This window comes from Dipodomys spectabilis, unplaced genomic scaffold (genome assembly GCF_019054845.1).
Source record: "Dipodomys spectabilis isolate Male_0828 unplaced genomic scaffold, ASM1905484v1 ptg000363l, whole genome shotgun sequence".
Taxonomy (NCBI): domain Eukaryota; kingdom Metazoa; phylum Chordata; class Mammalia; order Rodentia; family Heteromyidae; genus Dipodomys; species Dipodomys spectabilis.
The window spans coordinates 6,734,017-6,757,048 of record NW_024871040.1 but is presented as its reverse complement, the minus strand read 5'-3'; the positions used below and the strand labels follow the sequence as shown (position 1 = coordinate 6,757,048).

The 23,032-nt window shown below is 56.3% G+C and overlaps 1 protein-coding gene across 4 annotated transcripts; it reads left to right on the top strand.

The window, feature by feature from the left end:
• Window positions 1-107: 107 nt before the first annotated feature.
• On the top strand, window positions 108-22,998 carry Smtn (smoothelin). Of its 4 annotated transcripts, XM_042666351.1 has the most exons (21): window positions 108-239; window positions 1,978-2,110; window positions 6,530-6,678; window positions 7,271-7,364; window positions 7,445-7,523; window positions 7,609-7,706; window positions 8,527-8,829; window positions 8,913-8,985; window positions 9,577-9,648; window positions 9,737-10,249; window positions 10,418-10,590; window positions 13,522-13,674; window positions 13,771-13,846; window positions 14,848-15,012; window positions 15,098-15,160; window positions 15,347-15,425; window positions 16,948-17,121; window positions 17,352-17,469; window positions 18,518-18,669; window positions 19,620-19,784; window positions 22,706-22,794. In XM_042666351.1, the coding sequence occupies exons 2-20, from the start codon at window positions 2,060-2,062 to the stop codon at window positions 19,762-19,764; spliced, it is 2,730 nt and encodes a 909-aa protein (XP_042522285.1). In that variant the 5' UTR covers window positions 108-239; window positions 1,978-2,059; the 3' UTR covers window positions 19,765-19,784; window positions 22,706-22,794. The 4 variants fall into 4 exon arrangements, with proteins under 4 accessions (XP_042522285.1, XP_042522284.1, XP_042522283.1 ...); XM_042666350.1 differs by lacking the exon at window positions 19,620-19,784 and having other exon boundaries at window positions 17,355-17,469; window positions 22,706-22,998; XM_042666349.1 differs by lacking the exon at window positions 19,620-19,784 and having other exon boundaries at window positions 22,706-22,998.
• Window positions 22,999-23,032: the final 34 nt, after the last annotated feature.

Below are 23,032 nucleotides of genomic sequence, written 5' to 3'. Positions count from 1 at the left end.
TGAATAGCGAGCGTGGGAGGGGCCAAATCAAGGATTGGCTGGGGCGACGGGACAGGGCGGAGTCAGAGAGGCTGCTGGCGCGGCTGGACAGGCGGCTGTAGCAGAAGTCCAGCGGACGGTTGCTGAGCAGACCTGGGGTGCCAGGTCGCGGCGCCTCCCGCTGGACCGTCGCTACTCCATCTATCGGTCTCCAGCGAGCTAAACCGAGCCCGCGCCGGACAGGCAGCCTGGACTGAGAGGTGGGTGTGCGGACATCGGGGCAACACTAGAACCCTCACCCCCGACGGGTTCAGGGAGGGTGGAACATGGATATCTAGACGGGGCTCTTGGAACCCTCAGACCTGGAAGCCCTCTCCCCAGCCAATCACGGGAACTCTGAGCCACAGAATATTTGGCGGGGATCTCTCACAGGCTCTACGCCCCCCAGGGTTGTTCATTTATGGGGGGCAAACACCTTCAGGGAAGCTCCCACAGACAGATTCACAAGCCCTCTTCACAATCTCCAGGGGACTCAACTGTATGACAGGGAAACCTAGGACTGGGCAGGGGCAGAGGTGGGAATCCCTAAGGAAGAAGAGCCTTCTCACAGTCCCCTAAATTAGATACTGTCCTTCAGAAGAAGAAGGAACAAGCCAACAGAAGAACATGCAGAATGTCCACAGAACCTAAGGCTTGTGACTCCGAAGGGACGCTTTTGGTGAGGCAGGATTACCCAAAGTAGGGAGAACAAGACACAGGGACCCTAACGAAAGAGTTTGGGAAGTTGACACCCATCTGAGCCTACCAGGATGGAAGAGGTAAACAGACTTAAACAGGCAGGACCAGGAAACCCCAACTGTGTGGATTTAGGACACCCCCAGACTCAGTCACTCAAGATGGGGTGACTCGTCAAATGACTGTTTGGGAGAAGAAAGAAGGGGTGACTGAAAGGATGAATCAACTGGGAAGTGGGGGGGGGGGGAATCCTGAGGCCATTTCAGTCACTTTATATTAACTAAGCTGATAGGTATGCTGGGCCATGGGCTTTCAAATTTCACAAAGACATTGGGGCTCAAGGAAAAAGGAGAGAATTGCTCTGGGAGCCTGGAGTGGGGTTTAGAGGTCCCAGAGGATGGAGATGGGACCAGAGGGAAGTGGTGGATTGGGGTGGGGGGACTTCAGAAGGCGGAAGTCTGTATGATTTTTATTAGGTTCCTTCCTGCCCTTTGAGTTTTTGAGTTCATCCTTCCTACCCCACTCACCCTATGACAAATCTCTGGCCCTGTTTCCCATCTTCTTAAGTTTGCCTGAAGACTAGAGGTTGAGGGGGTGGGTCAGTTTCTAAAGGACATACCAGCTGGGAAATGAATTGGAGGTGTGTGAACTGGCAAAAGGAGCCGAGTGGCTTCATGAGATCAGGACAGTTGGGAGGAGGGAAGAAGGGTGTGCTCAGTGGGCTGGCTCCAAGAATTGATAGGTAGGTATGTAGCTCCCATACCTGGGGTGAATGGGAATGATCAAAGCAGATAGGACTAGGCTATGGGCTCAGCCCATAGCAGATGGTGAGCATATAGAGTGAGGGAGGGGGTAAAGGGGAGACTGGGAGGGCCCTAAGAACGGGTGGGTGGGGCAGGAAACTGTGGAGACTGGCTGTGCACCCCCTGGTGGTGAACACGGCTTGGGTGGGCCTCAATGGATCCGGCTTCTCAGTCCAGGTTTATGCCCCTCTCTTTCCTGTTTGAGGCTTAAAACAGAATGCCAGCCTAGACCACACAGCAGACTGGCAGTCAAGCTGGCAAGGCTAGAACAGGGACACCTATTCTTGAAACTGAATTGGTGCGTTTTCCAGGGAACCACCCTAAGAGAGGAGACCACTCCCAGCTTGGAGCCACATCACAGGACAAACTCATGGGTTAGAGGGAAATGCAGGCACCAGAGCCCAAGTGCCTGTGGTTTCTAGAAGCCTCAGCAGTCCTAACTCCTGTCTGTCCCCTGCAGAATTCTCTTGAGCTGGTGTCAGGTGCCATAGGCCCTGGGATCTCACCAGGAGGTGATACACACAAAGCTGGAGGCCTGCAAGATGGCAGATGATGCCTTGGCTGGGCTGGATGAGGGAGCCCTCCGGAAACTGGTAAGTGGCCCCATATAACACTATTGTGAGGCCAGAGATGGTAGTGGGCAGTCAGCTGACAGAAAGAGGTGATGTAGAGTTGTCTGAAGGGAGGGTCAGGGGACCAGGGTCATGCTAGTTCCGTTTGGCTGATGCAGAGGCCCCTGTGGCATGTGCCTCCTGTCCATGCCAGGTGCTAAGGCCTGGTACCTCCCAGTCCCCCCACCCCCACCACCTGTTTAAACAGTAACTGCTGGGGACTCGCCCATGTGCAGCCACAGGTGTGGGGAGGCTGAATCTGCCTCTACCCAGCAACAGCCTGGGCAGGACCCACCCCTGGACGGTGGCCCAATGATAATGATTAATAATAACAGGGCACAGCAGGGGGTAGGCTGGAGGCTGGGACCCCAGCTCACAGAATGCTCACAACTCCAGAGAGCTGAAACCACCTGCCTGAAGGCACCCAGTTTGGAGTCGTGCCAGGATCCAAACCCCCGAGCGAGGGCCATGGGGTAACCAAGAGAAAGACAAAGCTGGAGGAACCCATAAACAGACTGTGCGCGGTGTGACTTTTGGTCCGACATTTTCCCACTCTGAACCTTTGTTTCTTTACCTGTAAAATGGGAGGGAGAGGTGTGTGAACACAAAAATCTAGGTCCCAAGATTGGCATACGAGTGGAACAAGGTATGGGCCCAGGTTTTAAGAAGCAGGCGGAAAGGATCCCATCCATCCCCCAACACACACACACACACACACACACACACACACACACACACACACACACGCGCGCGCGCGCGCGCGCGCGCGCGCACACATAACTTCTTCCCATCCCGTGCTCGGAGGGCTGTGGGGTAACCCAGTATGGCGGGCTGTGCCCACCAGCAGAGCCAGGCAGCGGATGACTCAGAGGAGCCCAGGGCCCCGCTGCCCAGTCTCTGACCCTTGCCCAGAAAGAAAATTAAAGATTTACTTTCCCTATGTTAAGTGATCCACTCCACCCTCATACCATATTCCACTGGAAGCAAAGGCTGGAGCCCACTCACCCCTCCCCAGCAACTGTGCCTTAGGCTCAGGGGGCTGGGCAGGCCATGGGGGGTGGGGGGGGGGGGGAGACGTGCAGAAAACCTGTTGCCTCCCCTTGGGTATCTGTGGCCTCCAGCTGCCCCTGCGGGCTAGCAACCTGGAGGAGACGGCGCTGCGTTTCCCAAGGTGCCCAGCGGACAAGGCAGCTCCACCTCCAGAAGTGCAGAGTCTTTTAACCGGGGTAGCAGAGCCAGCGGGCTTCAGACACAAAACCAGGCCGGGTCTCCGCGCATGCCCATCGCTCGGGATCCACCCTGAGGCTCGGGGTTCTCCAGCCGCCAGACCCCCCGCCCGCTCTCACGCAAGCTCAGGGCGCTGGGTGATTTCCAGAAGAAACCGGAGCGGTGATTTAAATCCAACTATTCCGCCCCCCGCCCCTCGGACTCGTGACCGCCTGTAACCAAAGCCCTTGCCCACCCCGAGATCGAGCCCCGCGCCGCCCGCCGCCGGTGCGCCCCGGCTCTGCCCTCCGAGCGCGGCCCAGGCCCCGCCGGCCTCGTGGCAGGAACCGGGGCGTCCCGAGCCCGACTCCTCCCCGCGGGGCCGGGCCTTATAAGGCAAAGCTGGGCCCGCTCCGCCCAGCTGCGCCCCCGCCGGCTTCAGGATCTCGGCAGCTGTTTCCGGCCGCGGCTCCCGCACATTCCTGAGGACGGGGCGGGGGGCTGCGCGGGATTGGGGGGCGCTCCTGAGGACGCCCCTCCGCCCTGGGCTGCAGCGCCAACGCCCCCGCGGGGTGACCCGGGGAAGCGGCCGGGGCTGTGGGCTCGGTTTCCCCTCTAGACTGGGACATTAAGCGGGGGGTGGGGGGGGGCTTCCTGTCTGCCCCCCCACACGCCCGCCGGGCGCCCCGCTGAGGCTGGGACAGGCGGGGAGGGGGGGCAGGCCGGCAGCGCCCCCTGGAGGCGTCGTTCCACGCTCTGCGGGTCCCCCCCCCCCCCACGAGAAATCAAGGCCCTGGGATGGAGCGGTGGGTGCAGATGGGGAGACTGAGGCCCACAGGGAAGCTGGACCTGCCAGGCGTCCCCAAGCAAGGCCAGCCGAAAGCGCTCGGAGACCCTCCTCCCTTCCCCGGGAGGAGGAAGCACCCTCTTTCCTCCCTGGAGAATTTCACTAAGGCAGTTTCGGAAACCTCCCTTTTCCCCTTCCCCTTCCCCCTGGTGGACAATGGCCCTTTGTACTTCTTCCCTCCCTCCCACAGCCCCCTCCACACACAGCCGCCCCGTGCCTGACAGGGTGGGGTACGCAGGACACAGCGGAGACACTGTGGTGTGACCTTAGCCTGCAGGCCCAAAGAGAAGGGTCATTCTGGGAGGTGACCAGTGGGGCTAGATTCATCCCTCAGCGCTGCCCAGGCCAATTTGAGGGAATCAGAGGGAGGTTCCCAATTTCCCCATGGAGACTTAGGTTCCCAGGGATTGCAGCAATGGCCAAATTTCCAGGTTAGGCTTTTTTTGTGGGGAAGGGCGGAGGCGGGAGAGAGAAGGACCTCCCCTTTGGAGCTCAGAGCTCAGGGTTTGGGGAATGGGGACCCAGGAGGCAGAGGGCTAAGCATTGTACCTCTGGGCCTCTACCCCCCAATCTCTAAGTCTTCTGCTGAGCCCCCTTCTCCCTCACTGCTGAAGTACATCCCCTTAGGCAGGCTTTGCCATTCTTAAACTAGACGGGAAGGCTCCCCAACATAACAAACAAGTCTAAGACAGGTCCTGGGGGCCGAAAACCTGGATTGATCTTTTGCTTCTGGTGATTTGACCATGAGCAAATGACTTCTCCCCGAGCCTCGGTTTCTTCTTCTGTCAGATAGCATAAAATATGTAGGGATTTTGAAGAGGAGGACAGGGAAGGGCTTAGCAAAAAGTCTGGCACAGTTTCTCAGTCAATATGCCCTGTCCTTCCTGACCTCCCTTTGCTCTCTCTCCCTTTTCCTGATTGGCTAGCATATATATATAAGGGAGATTCCCCGCCCCCCTCCGCCAATGCCCCCAGGTCCTGCTCCATCCCTATCTAAAAACTCTTGAGTTAGGGGCCATTGTCCCATATGACTAATAAAAGGATATGCCCCTGACCACCCAGCCAGAGCTGAACTGGGACTGATAGGGGGCCTGAGCTTCAGGGGACCCATTCATAGTTTCTCAGCCATTCAAAGCATGGAGGGTTCAATGTCACAAACTCCACACTCTTCACACTTACCCAGTTGGCTCTTGGAAGTGTTGGGTCAGCACGTACTTTATTAAAACCTGTCTATCTGGGATCTTTACCATCTGGCTACCTACCCCATAGAGCAGGAAGGAAGGATGATGGAGGGGGAAGCCAGAAAGGAAGAGGAGAGGGGGTTCCTTGGCTCTGAACTCTGAATGATTTGGGGCCAAGTGGAGGCAGAGGAAATCTGCCTTTACTCAGGCCTATCTGCCTATCAGACCCAAACCGGAAGCATAGCACTGGGCTGCCTTCCTGGAGGGGCCCAGGCCAGTTCTCTCTCCCTTGAGCAACACAGGATCCCTGTAAGACGGTTCTACCCAGTGATTTGGGGGAGGCACCAGGATTGGCTGACTCGGCTCAGAGAAGTTACCCTTTTGCTAGACCTGGTTAGACCAGCCACACCTCACATCCCAGAGACTTGAGAAGTGAGAAAGGGGTGGGAGCTCCTGTCCCCCATAAACAAACACCTTCTCTGCAGCTCTGGTAGCCAGAGAGCCAGCTGCAATCTCTCTGGGAGATTGATCCTCCCTGGCTCTGCTCCCATAGTGACTAGTGCTAGGCAAAAGACCGTGCAAGGAATATCTATCTATCTATCAATTGATCGATCGATCGATCGATCGATCGTACCCCAGGCAGGCAGGGGGACAACTCTTGAGCACCTGCCCCTTTCTCACTTCCCTTTCTGTCATCCTCTCCAGCAGGGCTGTGGTGCTGAGACTACTTCATGGAAACAGCCAAGAACCCTTGTTAATATAGGGGTGGTCTTCCCTCCTTCTGCCTTTCCTGGCTCTTGGGGTTTAATGAAGGGTTGGGGTGGGTGGGCAGGAGTCAAGTCACAGGAAAGGGTGCCTAGCTGCTTGTTACCTGATCAGGTGGGTGGCTGCTGACTGAGCACTCACAAAAGGTGCTCTGCAAACCACAATGCACAGCAGCCTTGCCAAGATCCCCGGTGCCCTGAGCTGGGTCACCCCTCTGGGACTCTGGGTGGGTGGGCAGGCACGTGAAGAGCTTGCAGCAGAGGGAGTAGAGACAGGCCACTCATTGTGCCCTAAGCAGAGTAGTGGGCAGCTGGTGCCAACCCTTCTCTGATCCCCACCCCTCTCCCCACCCCTTCTATGACCAAAATGACCTGCCTCCCTCTCCCCTGCCTCCCTTCACAGCTAGAGGTCACAGCGGATCTGGCAGAGCGGCGGCGCATCCGCTCGGCCATCCGGGAGCTGCAGCGGCAGGAGCTGGAGCGAGAGGAGGAGGCCCTGGCATCCAAGCGCTTCCGTGCGGAGCGGCAGGACAACAAAGAGAACTGGCTTCAGTGAGTGACAGGGGGGTGGCTGTGCAGGTGTGAGAGGGAATGCGTGCTGGGCAGGTGTGGGCACAGTAGAGTATAGACACTTGAAACACACAGGGATTTGGTGGCCCTGGTGGTGATTGTCTGGCCCTGGGGTGTGGTTAGCACATCTGGGCAGTGGTTTTATTTACTTCTGGATGGATGCATGCATGCATGCATGGATGCATGCATGGATGTCAATCATGGGGCTTGAACTCAGGGCATGGGCGTTGTCCCTGAGCTTTTCTACTCAAGGCTAGTACTCTACTACTTTGAGCCACAGCTCCACTTTCAGTTTTCTGGTGGTTAATTAGAGACAAGATTCACATGGACTTTCCTGCCCAGGCTGGCTTTGAACTGTGATCCTCAGATCTTAGTCTCTTGAGTAGCTAGGATTACAGGCATGCACCATCAGCGCTTGGCTCTGGGCATTGGTTTTGGTACCCACATCAAGAGTATAGATGAATCAGTGTGCAGCCAGAGGGGCTACAGAAACAACTCTAGGCCCCTCTGCCAAGGCTTAGGGTACCCCCACTTGGCCATGGAAGTGGCGATTACAATCATGATGTCCCCACAGCTCTGAGCAGCGGGAAGCTGAGCAACGGGCTGCCCTGGCACGGTTGGCAGGGCAGCTGGAGTCCATGAATGATGTGGAAGAGTTGACTACACTGGTGAGGCTCAGGCCAGGGCAGGGGAAGAGGGGACAGGACAGGCGAAGGCCTGTGATCACTGACCTGCCTCTCACCCACAGCTGCGGAGCGCCGGTGAGTATGAAGAACGCAAGCTGATCCGAGCTGCCATCCGCCGTGTCCGGGCTCAGGAGATTGAAGGTGAGTGTTTTGTCTTGGTCCCACTGCTGAGGGATGCTTACAGCATCTCCCAGCCCTCACCTGACACTTGCCTCTGCCCTTCCAGCCGCCACCCTGGCTGGGAGATTGTGTAGCGGACGTCCCAACAGCAGCTCCAGAGGGGACAGAGAGGAGCGGGTGGCACGCAGGCTGGACCGGCGTGAGGTAGGGAGTGCCGGCATGGTGGGAGGTGGACAGTGTCATGTGCTCATAGACGCCAGTAGTACAGAATGCCCATGTGTCTTTGCTGCACTGGTATTTGACTGTGAGGGGGCGTCCAGCCTGTGTCCGGGGGGGGGGGGGAGGGGGGGGGGGCGGGGAGGGGGGGAAACACTGGAGCTTTTTCTCAGGCCTCTGATCACTTTCAGGCCCCTCTCCCACCTCTTCCTCTTTGTACCCCCACCCTGCCATCTTACCTGAAGCCAGAAAGATCTCCTGAAATTCAAGTCTGACTTAGAACACCCTCTGCACCCCTAAACCTGCCCCCAGGCAGCCCCTCACCCTCCAGACAGCCCGCACATCCTTACCTTGGCTCAGCAGGGTCTCAGCGTCAGGCCCCAGTGCACTGTTCCCAGAGTTCTTTCTGTTTGCCAAGAGTATGGGAAAGAAGCCAAGCCATAGTTCCCCAAATGACCAGCAGAGGTCGCTGGATTTCCAGGCCTGGCAGGGGCTAAAGCCAGAACCAGGAGCCTCTCTGCTCCAGGCATCTATTGGGGAACCAAAGTCTCCATGAATTTCCTCGCCATCCCCAGCCATTGGCATGGCTGACCCTGTCTGAACCGCCTTGTCTAGGCCGTGCCAGGAGATTAGAGGAGTAGGGGTCAGAGACTACGCCGTCCTTATGAAGCTGTACTCACAGGAAGCCAGGCCCCGCCCCTCTGCTTTGCATGCCCTACCCTGAGTACCTGCCAGCCTGGCCCTCCATAGGCTCGAGTAACAGTAGAGATCAGGGAAGCCTCGGTTGCATTTTATGGGTCCCCCGCAGGTGCCTGAACAGGAAGAACAGGAGCAGCAGACAAAGGTCCCAGAGTCAACCCCAGCCCCTAAGGACACCAGCCAGGATGTGCTGAGGGCCCCACCTGAAGACACACCCAGCTCACCTGCCTCCCCCGACAGTACACCCACGGTGGCTTCTCCAGAGCCTCTGCTTGAGCCTGCTGGGGTCCCTTGTCCTGCTGCTGAGGCTCCAGGAAGTCCTGAGCCACCTCTCAGCCCACCACAGGCTCCCAGCCCTGAGCCTCCAGTGTCACCATCACCTTCCAGCCCTGAGAGGCAGCCGGAGGACAAGGTGAGTTTGGACGAGGGACAGGGTTTCCAAACATCTGAGCCAGCCTGGGACACTGCCCTGCCTACGTTATGTCTCCTCTGTAGCTCCTGCCTGGCTCCACAGAGTTTCCAGCTACCCAGAGTCCCACCAGGGGCCCCTCCAGTACCAAGAGAGCAGGTGAGGATGGATCTCAGCATGGGTAGTCACGGGCATCTGTCTTCCCCTGGCCCAACCTCTTTTTCTGCCTGGACAGCTCCAGCTTCCTCAGGTCCACACAGTCCTGGACACCCCCCCCCCACTGCCCCTGTAATGTCCCCGCCCCTGGCCAGGCCCACCCCTGCCACCCATGGCCAGAGGCCTCCCTGCAGCCTTGAAAGGCAACAGGCCTTAGGCACATTCTTCTCCCCAATAAGGGAGTGCACCCATCTCCCAGCCAGATCTCATGGGCAGTGCTGGCTGGGGGGGGGGGGGGGCTGTCCCCTATTCCCATCCCTAGGGAGGACCTGGCCACCTTCCTCCAGCCCAAGCCTAGCCCTAGCCCCTAAGAGTACCCAAGTGCCCCTGAGGTCAGTGCTGGAGGAGAAGGAGGCCCTGTAGGGAGAGATGCCATTGAGCAAGCAGGCCTGAGCAATGGATGATGTAGGGTGTGATGGGAGGTCGTGGGATACAAGGGGATTGGGGGGTTATGGCCATGTAGCAGGGAGACATATGAAAAGCGGACCTGTCCCCATCATTCCCTTTCCTTTCTCTCCCCGCCAAAACTGCCAGACCTAGCTGGACCCCAATCCTGTCAACGCTCCTTGTCTGTGCTCAGCCCCCAACAGCCAGCCCAGAATCAAGGTACTGCCCTGCCTATTCTTCACCAGCCACAATCTCTGGGCAGTCCTGGTCCCATCCAGCCACTGACAGAACCTCTTGTCCCTTCCAGTATCCACCCCTCTTGCCAGCGGACCTTCTCCCTTCCAGCGGGCTGGCTCTGTGAGAGATCGTGTCCGCAAGTTTACCTCAGATTCTCCTATGTCTGCCAGGCTGCAGGATGGCCCACCCCGGGCAGCTCTCACTTCCCTGACCCCCACAAGACTCCTGGGCCCCTCCCTCATCAGTACCACTTCTGCCTCCTCCTCCAGCAGCTCCTCCTCTCAAGGCCCTAGTAACACCTCCTCCCGATTCAGCAAAGAGCGAGGAACAGCTCAGCCCCTGGCCCAGCTTCAGAGCTGCCCCCAGGCGGAGGGCCCAGAGGGGCGGAGCTTGGCTGCCAGGTCCCTTGAAAACAGAGCAGGGGGGCCCAGGACCTGCTCAGAGGAGCCCAGTGCCCCACTACCCGCCAGCACTGCAGAATCAGGGGGCAGTATGAAGACCACATTCACCATCGAGATCAAGGATGGCCGTGGCCAGGCATCCACAGGTCGGGTGCTGCTGCCTGCAGGCAACCAGAGGGCAGGTAGGCCTCCCCCCCCTCCCCCCCAGCTCTGCACATGGGACAGGTGCTGCTGGCCAGGGCTCAGGGTGTCTCCAGAGGGTGCACTAGGGACAAGAGTGCCATTGACCTTGGCTGGCACCACCCCATTACCGCCCCTGACCCTGACAGCATCCCTTCTCCCCATTCCAGAACTGACACTGGGGCTGCGGACGCCCTCTACCCTCCTTAGCAGCAGCAGTAGGAGCAAGAGCACCATCACCCATGTCAGCCACCCTGGGCCCCAAGCCCGGCTGGGCAGTGTCACCCGTGTCACCACCTTCAGCCATGCCTCTCCTGGTAGCCGAGGAGGCTACAGCATTAAGGTGAGCCCGTTGCTTCTCGCCTCCTCAGCCATCAGCGTCACTTATAGTGCTTTAACGGTATCACAAGGTTCCTCTGTTTTGCTTCTCTTCTACTGGACACATAGAGAAACTGAGGTTCAGATCTGGAAGGAAAGTGGCCACAGGCAGTTAGCTGGTGCCAGAGCTAAGATGAAACCATCAACTATCTGCCACCAGACTTTCTTCTTCCCACCATGCTGAGCTTTGATCTTGTTTCAAACTTGGTTGCTTCATGCCAAATAAACAGATGGGAAGACCGAGGCTGAGAGAGGGTGGCTAGGGCTTGCTGCCCCTTGCTGCTTCCACCCCATGCTGGCCATCATTCCTGAGTGGCTGAGCGGCTCATCGGCTCATCCAAGATCATCCATTAGAAGATTAGAGATGCGTGATTAGCATCTGCGTCAGAAGCATTGCTGGGGACTGCCAGGCAGGGGGGCAGCAGTCAGGTGAGGCAGCAGCCTAGCAGGTGCCACGGGAACTGAATACACCTCATCCTTCCATTATTCATTCCCAAGCGGGGAATGGCCTGGCCAGGAGCTCAGCTGGGGAGAGGATCCCCAACAGGCCACCCAGCTGCCCAGGTAATGTCCTCTGTGCTGAGCTGGAGACTGAATGGTTGAGGTGAGGTACTAGAAATATCTTTGGGTCTTCTGAAATGACCTGGAAAGAATGAGGGGCAAGAAAGCTCTCTTCCTCCACCAAAGCAGGTCCCAGCTAAGCTGGGATGTGGTGGCAGGAGAGGTGGTTGCAGCTAAAGCCAGTGGAGTGGATGGAAGGTACCAGAGTAAGATTTGAGTCTGGCATCACCAATTTGCCTCAGTTTCTCAAACTAGGGGAAGCAGATGGTGCATCTATAAGGAATTTGCTAAAAATCTGGAGTTGCATCTGAGCACCGTGGGCAGGCTAAAGGACATTTATCTTAGATCCAAATCTATTGTAAAAGAAGATCGCTCAAGAGCTGGCTTCTCTGTGCCTCTGTTTCCCCCAGCTATTCAAGACTTTCTAACAGCTTGGTATGAGGGCAGAGTCAGGCTGTGGAGTGTGGTGGACTGCATTAATATACGCAGTTGCTCAGACAGATCTAGTTGCTCCTCCCTACCTCAGTTTCCCCTACCTGTGAGGCACAGGGTCCAGGTCACACTATTCCATCAGAACCCACGCAGCTTGGCTGTGCTGCAGGTTTGTGATCTCTGCAGGGGCCAAGGCCAGGCCTGGCCGTCTGCCTGGTTGAGCAGGCCTCCCCTCCCCCACTGTCCCCCTCACAGAGGCGCCCAGAATAGGTTTCTATTTGGGCCGCAGCCTCCAGCTGGCTGTTGGCGGGCTGAGAGGCCGGCAGGGGCGGGGCAGGCCGGCTGCCCTTGCCTTCGCCCTCAGACCAACTGCAAAGACTCCGACACTGCCAGCCTAGACAGCAGCCCCTGCCACCGTCCCACCATTACGCCCCACAGAGTCCCCCCTAGTGCTATGCCGGGGGTGCCTGGACCTGGGCCTGGGCCTGGGCCTGACATGGCTATGCTCTTGGAGGAACGATTGAGCCAGGCGTTGCAGGAGCTGCAGGCAGTGGCTGAGGCAGGCCGGGCAGCAGTGACCCAGGCAGCTGATGCAGCCCTAGCCACCATGCAGCCAGTAGCCCAGGCAGCTGAAGAGCTGCAAGCAGAGACTGCAGCCCTGAGCCGGCGGCTGGATGCGCTGAGCAGGCAGGTGGAGGTGCTGAGCCTACGGCTGGGGGTCCCACTTGTACCGGATCTTGAACCTGAGCTGGAGCCCAGCGAGCTCTTCCTGGCTGCTGCAGACCCAGAAGCCCTGTTTCAGGCGGCTGAGGATACTGGGACCCCCGTGGCCCACCCGCCTGCCTTCAGCACCCGCCGCCGCTCCTCCACCGGGCCCACCCACACCAGCAGTCTCGTAAGTCCCACAGTAAGGGGAGAGGGTGGATTTGATATAGGCCTGGCTTCTGCTCAGTGGCCTTCTCTGAGCCTCAGTTTACTTCTCTGTACAGGGGACTAGAGCACTAGAGCTCCAAGTCTGAAATAAGATGTCAGGCTCTTGCCCTGAGGCACGTGTGGGAGCTGTCTTGGCAGCTCCTGGCATAGCCTAGCCCCTACCCCCACCCTTGTATGCATCCTCTCCCCCCCCCCAACCCCCGCATCCCAGCCAGAAACAGCTGCCATCTTGGCTCTCCTTAACCGGGTGGCAGACAGAGTGTCCCTGCCAGGAGAGGCGGAGCTGTAATAGTTGGCCTGGGACCTTGGCTTCGAGGGGCTGGAAAGATACCTTGGGATGTGGGGGGTTAGGCTGGGGCAAGAGGACCATTAGTGTATGGTTCCTAACAGGGGTGGAGGATGGGGGCAGATGTGGTACAGAGGAGAGCTTCAGCAAGGTCTTGGCTGAGGGCAGCCCCCAGTCAGACACCTGGCTAAGAGCCCTAGGGCCTGGGTGCAGCTCCCTTGACAAGGGAGTACGGATAGGGGCCTGCCAACATGGCCTAGGACCTGGTAGGATGCAGCGAAGCCTGACTACAAGGGAGCTGGAAATGAAGCAGTAAGGGGGAAAATGAAGTTAAGGAATTAGACTGCTTCAGCTCAGACCCCAGGCCACATTGCACACATGGTGGGACTGTGAACAAATCAATCAGAGGCCCTGAGCCTCAGCTTTCCCTTCTGTTGAATGGGAATAAGAAAAGCCCTAGCACTTGTACAACTGATTGCTACTGATTGGAAACTATATCGCTGCTGCTACCAATAGGATTCCTGTGATTCTGGCTGTGTGGGAAGCTCTGGGATAAATTGTCACTGTCTCTTCCCTCGGTTTGACACCATTGTATAGCCACCCTGGGGCAGGCAGGCTGGCAGGCTATGATGGGTTTCAGGTATATACCTGTTTAAAATCCATACACTCTCCCCATCCCCAAAGACGGAGCCAGAGCCGGTGGAACCCCCCTCTACAGCAGTGGAAGTGGCTAATGGCACAGAGCAGACCCGTGGGGACAAAGCCGCAGAGGGACGGAGTCCCCTGAGCCCTGAAGAGTTGCTGGCCATTGAAGATGAAAGCGTCTTAGACAAGATGGTATGGCGGATCTGTTGGGCTAAGGACTGGTGGGGGGTGGGAGGAGAGCCTTGGTCTCTGAAGGCCCCGGATGTAGAACGATATCTCTATCTGCAGCTAGATCAAGCTACGGATTTTGAGGAGAGGAAGCTCATCCGGGCTGCACTTCGTGAACTACGACAAAGGAAAAGAGGTAGAGAGACAGTTGCTTAACTTAAATTTAGCTGCTTGCTCACCCAGCTGTTGTGCTCATTCATGGACATACCAGCAACATAACTGCCCTGTGCAGATTCTCCCTACACCCAGCCAGTCTTTGCTCCTGCAGCTCCCTCCCCTAGCTGCTTCTCTTCTTCTGAGACTCAGTTACTGTCTCTCAGCTCCTCTCCTGTGGCCCATTTGCTCTCCCATTTTTGTCAACCAACAACTCCTTCCTTGAATCCAGATCTTTCTCTTCCTCCTATTCCTCCTCCGTAGTTACTCTTCCCTCCCCAAGAGCCATTCATGGCTACCTTCACCTGTGTCCCTACCCACCTTTCCCTTTCCTGAACCCAGCTCTTTTCTCCCCCTGACCTTTCCTCCCTGGACTTTGCTGTTCTCTTCCTGGTTCCAGATTTATTTACTTCTCCAGATACTCTCTTATTCCATGCTTCTTCCAGGGCCACTGCTGGCCACTCCAGCCAACTGTGCTCCTTTCCTAGCTTCTCTGTCAGCTGCTCTTTCTTTGCATTTGACTTGTTTCTCAGATACCTCCAACTTGTCCCTCCCTAGATCCAGAGAGCACTTCTTCCAGCTGCACTTTTTCCCTGTAAGGCCCATTTGACATCCTATTCAACCATGGTGCTCACCCAACTCCTTCCTTGGAATCAGCTAGTCCCTCCCTAGGATTAGATACTCCCACCAGCCTCAGCTTCTCATTCCCATAGAAACATGGATCCAACTACCCTTTGGCGGCATTCCATATTTCCAGCTGTCCTATATTACCTGCATCCATCACCACCACCACCCCCATTCACACCATGCTCTGTTCCAAGCTATAGCTGCTCCCCTCCCCTTCCACCATCCCCAGAGCAGCCTATGTTACCTGTGTCCTTGGTGTTTCTAACAAGCTGCCCTCCACCCCCATCTTGTGTGCCCTGTGTGCTGTGTGGGCACTGGGCGGCCCTTCTGGGGATGCATGGGGGCATTCCTACCCAGACCAGCGAGATAAAGAGCGGGAACGGCGGCTCCAAGAGGCCCGGGCCCGGCCAGGGCAGAGCCAAACCAACACAACCACAGAGACTACCACAAGGCACAGCCAGCGTGCGGCCGATGGCTCGGCGATCAGCACGGTGACCAAGACTGAGCGGCTCGTCCACACCAGTAAGGGGCTAGCCTGGGCTCCGGGTGGGTTCACGTTGAGTCCTGGTGCCTCTCACACCTGTCCTGTCATCTCTTCTCTCTCCAGGTGATGGCACAAGGACAGCCCGCACCACCACAGTGGAGTCCAGTTTCGTGAGGCGCTCGGAGAGTAAGGCCACCAGACAGCGCCCCGTGCCTTCTCCTCTCACCTCTTCGGGGGCTCTTCCTCAAGTGCTCTCTTTGCATCTTCAACTGCCGTTACTTGCTCTTCTCTGCCTGTGTCTATACCACCCCTCCCTGATACCTGATGTGCACCCCAGGCCCTCAGCTCTCTCTCAATTCCTCTTTGTTGCAGATGGCAGTGGTAGCACCACAGTGCAAACTAAGACCTACTCCTCCTCTTCCTCTTCCTCTTCCTCCAAGAAAATGGGCAGGTAAGCACTAGTACCCACGCTGGGGTACAGTTTCACTGCATATTCATTCTGTAGAGGGGCAGACGGATGCTAGGCATACAGTCAAGCAGGGGAAAATCAGGTCAGGCCACATCTGCTTGCTTTGTGATCTCATTTAATCCTCAGCCACCCCACAGGGGAGGTGGATGCTCGGAGAGGCTAGAGTCTTGCTTATGGCCTGAGTGGCAGCCATAATATTGAGCCCTTGATGAGGCCTATCTACAACACTGAGCTGCCTGCAGGTCATAGAGCACCTTTATGCCTTGAAGTGTTCGTGAAACAGTAGATCTCCATGCTCACGAGGATGGTGGAGCCTGGCAGAAGGCAGGAACTGGGGTCAGGTGTCATGGCACATACCTGTAACCCCAGCTAACTAAGAGGCAGAGGCGGGAGAATCAAGGTCCAAGATCCTGGAAAAAGCACAAGACCCTATCGGAAAAGCAAACGTAAAACAATAAGAGCTTTGGGGGGAATGGCTCAAGTGGTAGAACACTTACTAGTAAGCACAAGGCCAAGTTTGAGCCACATTGAAAAAGAAAGGAAGAAAAGATGGAAGGAAGGGAAGGAGGGAGGGAGGGAAGAAAAGGAAGGAAGGGAGGGAGGGAGGGAGGAAGGGAGGGAGGGAGGAGGGAAAGAAAGAAGCAAGGACTACATCAGTATCCAGCAGAAAATCCTAAATTCTAGGGTCTTGGATTTTGGGACGTTTGAGTTCCAGCTCTGTCCTCCTACCTTCTGAAATCTTAGGCAAGGTCACCTCAACTTCTTTAAGTTTAGTTAAGAAATAACTTGAATCCCTCTCTCCTCCCATGAAGTTGAAATAGTATACTAGGGGGTTGGAGGCATGGCTCCGGAAGAGAGAGTTGCCTAGCTTCTGGTGAGCCTGGACTCCTTCCCTAGGTCAGCAGAAAAGAAAATGGCACACAAAAAAGACTTAAGGGGGGCTGGAAAGGTGGCTCAGTGGTAGAGCGCTTGTCTTGCATGCATGAGGCCCTGGGTTTGATTCCTCAGCACCACATAAGCAAAAGGAAAAAAGCCGGAAGTGGTGCTGTGGCTCAAGTGGTAGAGGGTTAGCCTTGAGCTGAAGAGCTGAGGGACAGCGCCCAGGCCCAGAGTTCAGGCCCCATGACCGGACCAAAAAAAAAAAAAGACTTAAGGCATTGAGCTACTATTATGATGATGATTACTGGTCTTGTACTGGTCATTTTTATTCATTGATAGTGCCCAGATCCTGAACTCACCTGTGTCAATGCAAAAGACCTTCTCAGAAAGCTGCAGGGGGCTAACCTGAGTGGTAGAGCTTGGCTCCCCAACTTCTTGTCCTTTGAGTCTCAGTGCGTATGTGAAAATGGATGTTATGAGAACCTTCCTACCTCATTGCCCCAAGTTGCTGGTGGTGAAGATGTGGGGGGCTCTTGACACAATACCAGGCCCCTCCATCAGCAAGCAGTAATGGAGCTGCTTGCTCCTCCTCTTCTGGCCTAACAGCCATTTTCCCACCCTCCAGCATCTTTGACCGAGAGGACCAGGCCAGTGCTCGGCCTGGTAGCCTAGCAGCACTTGAGAAACGCCAGGCAGAGAAGAAGAAAGAGCTGCTGAAGACACAGAGTCTGCCCAAGACTTCAGCATCCCAAGCACGCAAAGCCATGATTGAGAAGCTGGAGAAAGAGGGCACTGCAGGGTGAGTAACAGAGGGGTAGGGGGCTGGGCAGCATCTTAGGGGATGGGCAGTCTTAGAGGGTGGTGCCTGATGACATCAGAGGAGGGGCCTGAGTGGTGGTGGGCGGAGCCAGAAAAGAGCTGCTGGGTTTTGTGGTGGGACTGTCATGAGAGTTCAAGCCTGTGTGCCCACTCTGGTGATGACCCCTGAAGTCTTGTAACCCTAACCCAACACCTCTTCCCTCATCCCAGCAGCCCAGGAGGGCCCCGCACACCTGTGCAGCGCTCCACTAGCTTTGGGGTCCCCAATGCCAACAGCATCAAGCAGATGTTGCTGGATTGGTGCCGAGCCAAGACTCGAGGCTACGAGGTGAGCTCTAGGAGACCCAGTGGTCCAGGGTGCCCCCCCCCCGCCCCGCCTCCAGTACCAGAGCTTAGGACACCCATTCCAGAAGAATACGCCCTGCTGTAGCTGCCCAGCCACCCCATTCACTGTGGGGAACACCGAAAGCCTTTTGGGGATGGGGAAATTGAGGTTCAAAGTGGACATGTCAGGGGAAGGGAGCTCAGGTGCTTGAGAACCTTATGTTCTATCCCCAGTCCTGCAAAAAAAAAAAAAAGCAAAAGAAAAGTCAAGCTTGGTGTGTAATGATGTATAAGGAGCTCCTGTTTTTTTTTTTTTTTTTTTTTTTGTTGGTCATGGGGCTTGAACTCTGGGCCTCGGGGCTGTCCCTCAGCTCTTCAGCTCAAGGCGAGCGCTCTACCACTTGAGCTACAGCGCCACTTCCGGTTTTCTAGTGGTTTATTGGAGATAGGAGTCTCACGGTCTCTCCTGCCCGGGCTGGCTTTGAACCGCGATCCTCAGATCTCAGCCTCCTGAGTAGCTAGGATTACAGGCGTAAGCCACCAGCGCCCGGCGGAGCTCCTGTTTAAAAGGAAGAAAAGGAGGGAAAAGATACATGGTGTGCCTTAAATTCCAGAATAAGGTCAAGTGGCAGGGTCCCTTGGATCAGGGGTGTGGTTCGAGGTCCAATTCCATTCTTAGAGTTCCCTCCTTACACTGTGGGAGCACTGGGTACATTCTGTGGTCTTGAATGACACTAGGCTTCTTGGTAGTTCTGTCACCCTAAACCACAGACATGGGAGCTGATAAACTGAATTGGAGGCTGCTGCTCACTTACTGGGCAACCTTGAGTAAAGTTTCAGGGCCTCTTTGAGCCCAGGTCCCTAGGTCAGGTATGCTGATACAATGGGTAGGGGCAGCGGGCATGGAATTGTTGCCCCTCCCTCCACCCTCATTCCCTTAACATCTCCACACACACACACACACACACACACACACACACACACACACACACACACACACACACACACCCCACCGTGGGGGAAGTCCTGACCTGTCCTCCTACCACCTGTAGCATGTGGACATCCAGAACTTCTCCTCCAGCTGGAGTGATGGGATGGCCTTCTGTGCCCTGGTACACAACTTCTTCCCTGAGGCCTTTGACTATGGCCAACTGAGCCCACAGAACCGGCGCCACAACTTTGAGGTGGCCTTCTCATCCGCTGAGTAAGTGGGGGCCCACAGCCCAGCTGCTGTCGCCTGGGCTCGGCTGCCCCAAGACCTTCCCCCTTCCTGGAAGGGACCAGCTGTACTCTGGGTCTGCAGCTGAGGCCCCCTTCCCCAGAGAGCCCCTGTCCTTCCCCGCCCACCTGCTGCTGAGTGTGCCCAGTGCCCGCCGGAAGGAAGGAGCGGCAGGCCAACCTACCAGCCCAGGCCAAAGCCTATCAGGTGGCCCTGCCCATCTCCCCTCCCCTCTTTCTGCTCCTTCTCCTTCCTTTCTCCCTTCCTCTGTCCTGCTCTCCTCCAACTCTCACAAGAGCTTCCTGCTCCCACGGGATCCCGGCGGGAGATTCCAAAAGGAGGCTCCTGACCCTGGGCACCGTGCCCGCTCAGCCTATATAGATGCTGCCAGAGCTTATATAGGACATAGCAAGCCCTCCACTTTGGAATCGTTACCCCTTCTGCTCACCTCACCCTAGCACCCTCCTCCATCTCTTTAATTTCTCTCCCCCATTCTCGTTCTGGTTCCTTCCAGATTTTTTCCTCCTCCCCCACTTCCTCTCACGCCTCCCTCACCCCCCCCCCTTCCCTGGGGCACAGCCCTTTCCAACCTCAACGCCAGTATCATCCTTCCCTACCCTCCTCATTCCCGCTTGTCCCAAGAATTCTTTGCACCTGTGACTGGTTTGTCCCCACCCCTGTCTGCATCGCGCACCGTTAGTGATGGGTAGTGAGCAAGCACGTCCACTGTGTTGGGAAGGGGCATGCGGGGGGCTGGCAGACTGCGGCACTGAGAACGTAACTGAACTCTTGTCTCTGTGTGTGTGTGTGTGTATGTGTGTCTCTGTTCTCCTCCCTTTTCTCTTCTTGGCCTTTCCCTCCCCTCCTCCCCTATCTTCCTCCCACTGGGCCCTGTCCTCCCCTGCCTCCCCTTCCTGGCCCCCTACCCTCCCCAGGACCCATGCGGACTGCCCGCAGCTCCTGGATACAGAGGACATGGTGCGGCTTCGAGAGCCTGACTGGAAGTGCGTGTACACGTACATCCAGGAGTTCTACCGCTGTCTGGTCCAGAAGGGACTGGTAAAAACCAAAAAGTCCTAACCCCTGCTGGGGGCCCCACGGTGAGAAACGCCACCTCTCCCACCTGCCCTGTTGCACTGGAGTCTGCTCATCAGGGGCATAGAGAAGGGGCTGGGAAGTGGGGGGGGGGGGTGCAGGGAGACCCTTGTAAAAGCCAGAGGAGGCAGACAGGACCCTGTTTTCTGGTACTTCAGGGCTCAGCAGGTAAAACCATTTGGTTTTAGCAAGGATCATTGATAATGAGCTAGGTGAGGAGGATTATGATGGGGAAGATCGGGAGCCCAAAGGGTACCCAATCCCCTGTGCCCACGTGACCCCCACAGGCTGCAGGCTCAACTGCTAGACAGAACACGGCAGTAGGAAAGGAAGTGGAGCCTGGGTATGAGGTTGGAGGAAGGGGCCACAGTTACAGCATTAAACTTCCTCCTGAGGACAGCACAAATCCTGAAAGCTTTCCCAACAGGGTGGCTGGCTGGCTGGCTTCAGCTTAGCATTCTAGAACAATCCTTGGATGAAGAGAAGCCTGAGAAGAACTAGATGGCTAGAGTAGCATCAGAAGTAGAGGGGTCAGGATTCCTGATAGGTCTGTTTGGGAAGGGAAAGGTGGGGGGGGGGACCAAGAAGCTGCTCAAGCTGGTAATATGGGGTTCTGGAGATTTGGTGGTGTCTTACCCCCCAAGGTGAGGCACTTGGGAACAACGGCCAGTTTGACAAGAAAAAGTTTCTGGCTAAGGATTATGGATTTTCCCAAGTCAGCTACAGCTTCCTTCTGTATCCCAGTAGAGAATTCCAGACAAATTCAGAGAAGGGGAGAGGTAGGCTCAAGAGGATCCCCAGGGGTGGAGGGTTCCAGATCAGATCCAGGGCCCCAAACTGAGATTCCAGATATCTTCATTCAGTGACTCTTTTTCTCATCCCAAGAGTTTCCCCAACAATTTTCTAGACAGAAAAAAAAAAAATAGAGATCCATAAGGGAGTAAAGGGCTTGCCCAAAGTAATGAGTCGGGAGCAAAGCCAACTAGGGTGCCCTCAGATGCCTTTCCACAGGCATGGGTCATTGTGGGAACAGCCCACGCATGCACCCATAGTCAGAGGTGCAGGTAAGGGAAGATGCACTTGGTACCGTGTCTAGGTCATATATGGACTGAAGAGTCGCTGCCCAGTAACCTAGAGGGGGAAAAGACCTATTGTGAACCCCAATCTACTTGGAAAGTGTGACTCAGCTGTACTGTTGTACTGTTGCTGCAGTTGCCTAGTGTTTGGCCTGTCACTGGGGCAGCCTGAGCCCTGAGCCATGCTGCCCCAGTGTAAACAATGGCTTTATAAGGTCTCCAGGGAAGGCACCAGGGGTGGGAGGGAGCTCCAGGTTGGGGGAGGGAGGCCTTGGGATCCCTGGGAAGATAGCCACCGCTGGAAGACACTTCAGAAAGAGGCTGCCTTGGTACCATGATACAGCTGGAGAAACAAGCCCAGTGGTGGGGCAGGGATGACCCTAAGGGCAGGCACAGCAGCAGCAGAGCCAGGTACTTGTCACTCATGTGAAGTGTTTTCAAGGTTTCAGATAAGGTAGGGAATGACTATATTGTTTATAAAAAGGTGGAAAGAGTCCCAGAACAGAGCACATTGTTATCCAACAACCACAGAAGGGAAGGTCAGAGTTAGAACTTGAAGAAGGAAAAAAAAAAAACACAGAGGTTCTCCGCCTCCCAGGTTTCTTCCTTGAAAGAATCCAGTGAAGCTAAGAGAAGAACCCAGCCCCACCACAGTGCTAGGTTTGGTTGTGAAGGTCTGAGGCTCTTCCACATCTTGGAAATGGGAGTCTTCCTTGCCCTTGCCTTTCCTGCCGAAGCAAACTCAGTCAGCAGCAATGACAGGCTGCTTGCTGTGTGCCAGGTGTGGTGGGCAGAAGAGCACAGGGAATAAAGGGGAAGAGGTCTTATTGGCAGTATGGTGATGTAAGACCTGGAGGTAAAATCTGGAGGCAGACAGATACTAGATTTGAGGTCAGCCTGGACTACAGAGTGTGACCTTATCCAAAAACAGAAGTGAGGAGAAAAAAAAGTCTATGAGAGAACAGGAAATAGAGCCAGAGAGCCCACTCTGCTTTTAGAGTTCTGGATTGTCTATAAGCCCCAACCTACTCCATCTAAGGACAAGGGGTCTTGAGACATACAGCATCTAGGGCTGGGGCCTGTGTCCCATCAGGGCCAGCCCTGCATCAATTGACGAGGCTTGAAGCAGAACAGCTCTCTCCTCTGACTCAGTTTCCCTATGTGTAAAGTATAGCTGGCACTCTTAAGGATGATCAGATAGGCCATCACCCCGAGTATAGATGGTCCAGTTGGGTACTGGTAGGGGCCCTCAGTCTAGTGAAAGCAGGTGACAAGGGTTAAAGATCCACTTCACACACACGCACACGCACGCATGCACGCACGGCCTCAATTTCCAGCAGCAGGGCTGTCCCTAAGGGAAGGAGAAGGGCTCTACCACCTCTTGGCAGAAAGCACCAGGTCATACAGTTGGTAGATAATCATCAGGGGCCCAGAGGATCATGGGAGCGAGTCTTGGTGCTGGCCATGGAGGAAGATTTGCCAACAGTGAATGCCCCCGGGTTGTACTAGCCCAGCTGACAGGCCTCTGTCAACTGGAGTGCGCCATGAGCGTGAGCAGGAAGCCTTCTTCCAGAGGGAACGTGGGCTAGGTCTGTAGCCAGGACTGGAGGGCTGACTCTTGCCTGACACGGGTGGAACACCGCCTTTTCCCCCACCTCACCGGCCTAGCTTCTCCTACCAGCATGGTTGCCTTTGGGCTTGGGCTGGTGGGGTCGGGGCTTGCCGCCTTCCTCCAACGCTTCATTGATGAAGACTGGAATGTAAGAACAGCTGGCTGCCGTACTTTCGGGGTCGAGGGGTGCAGAAGGCTGGCTGCGCTGACAACGCCCCCTGCTCCCCGCTTCCCGCAGGATGCTGGTGGACTGTGTACCCCTGGTGGAGGTGGACGACATGATGATCATGGGCAAGAAGCCGGACCCCAAGTGCGTCTTCACCTACGTGCAGTCCCTCTACAATCACCTGCGGCGCCACGAGCTGCGCATGCGCGGCAAGAACGTCTAGCGCCTCCCTCCCGCCGCCGCCGCCGCCCCGCCCTTCCCGCACTGCCCGCTCTCCGCGCGCCTGCGCACCGCCGTCTCGTCGGCCGCGACTGCCTTCCCTGCAAACACACGCCGCGTTTTGATAAATTATTGATTTTCAACGATCCGGACTCCACTCTCTCTGCCTCTGTCTCGAGG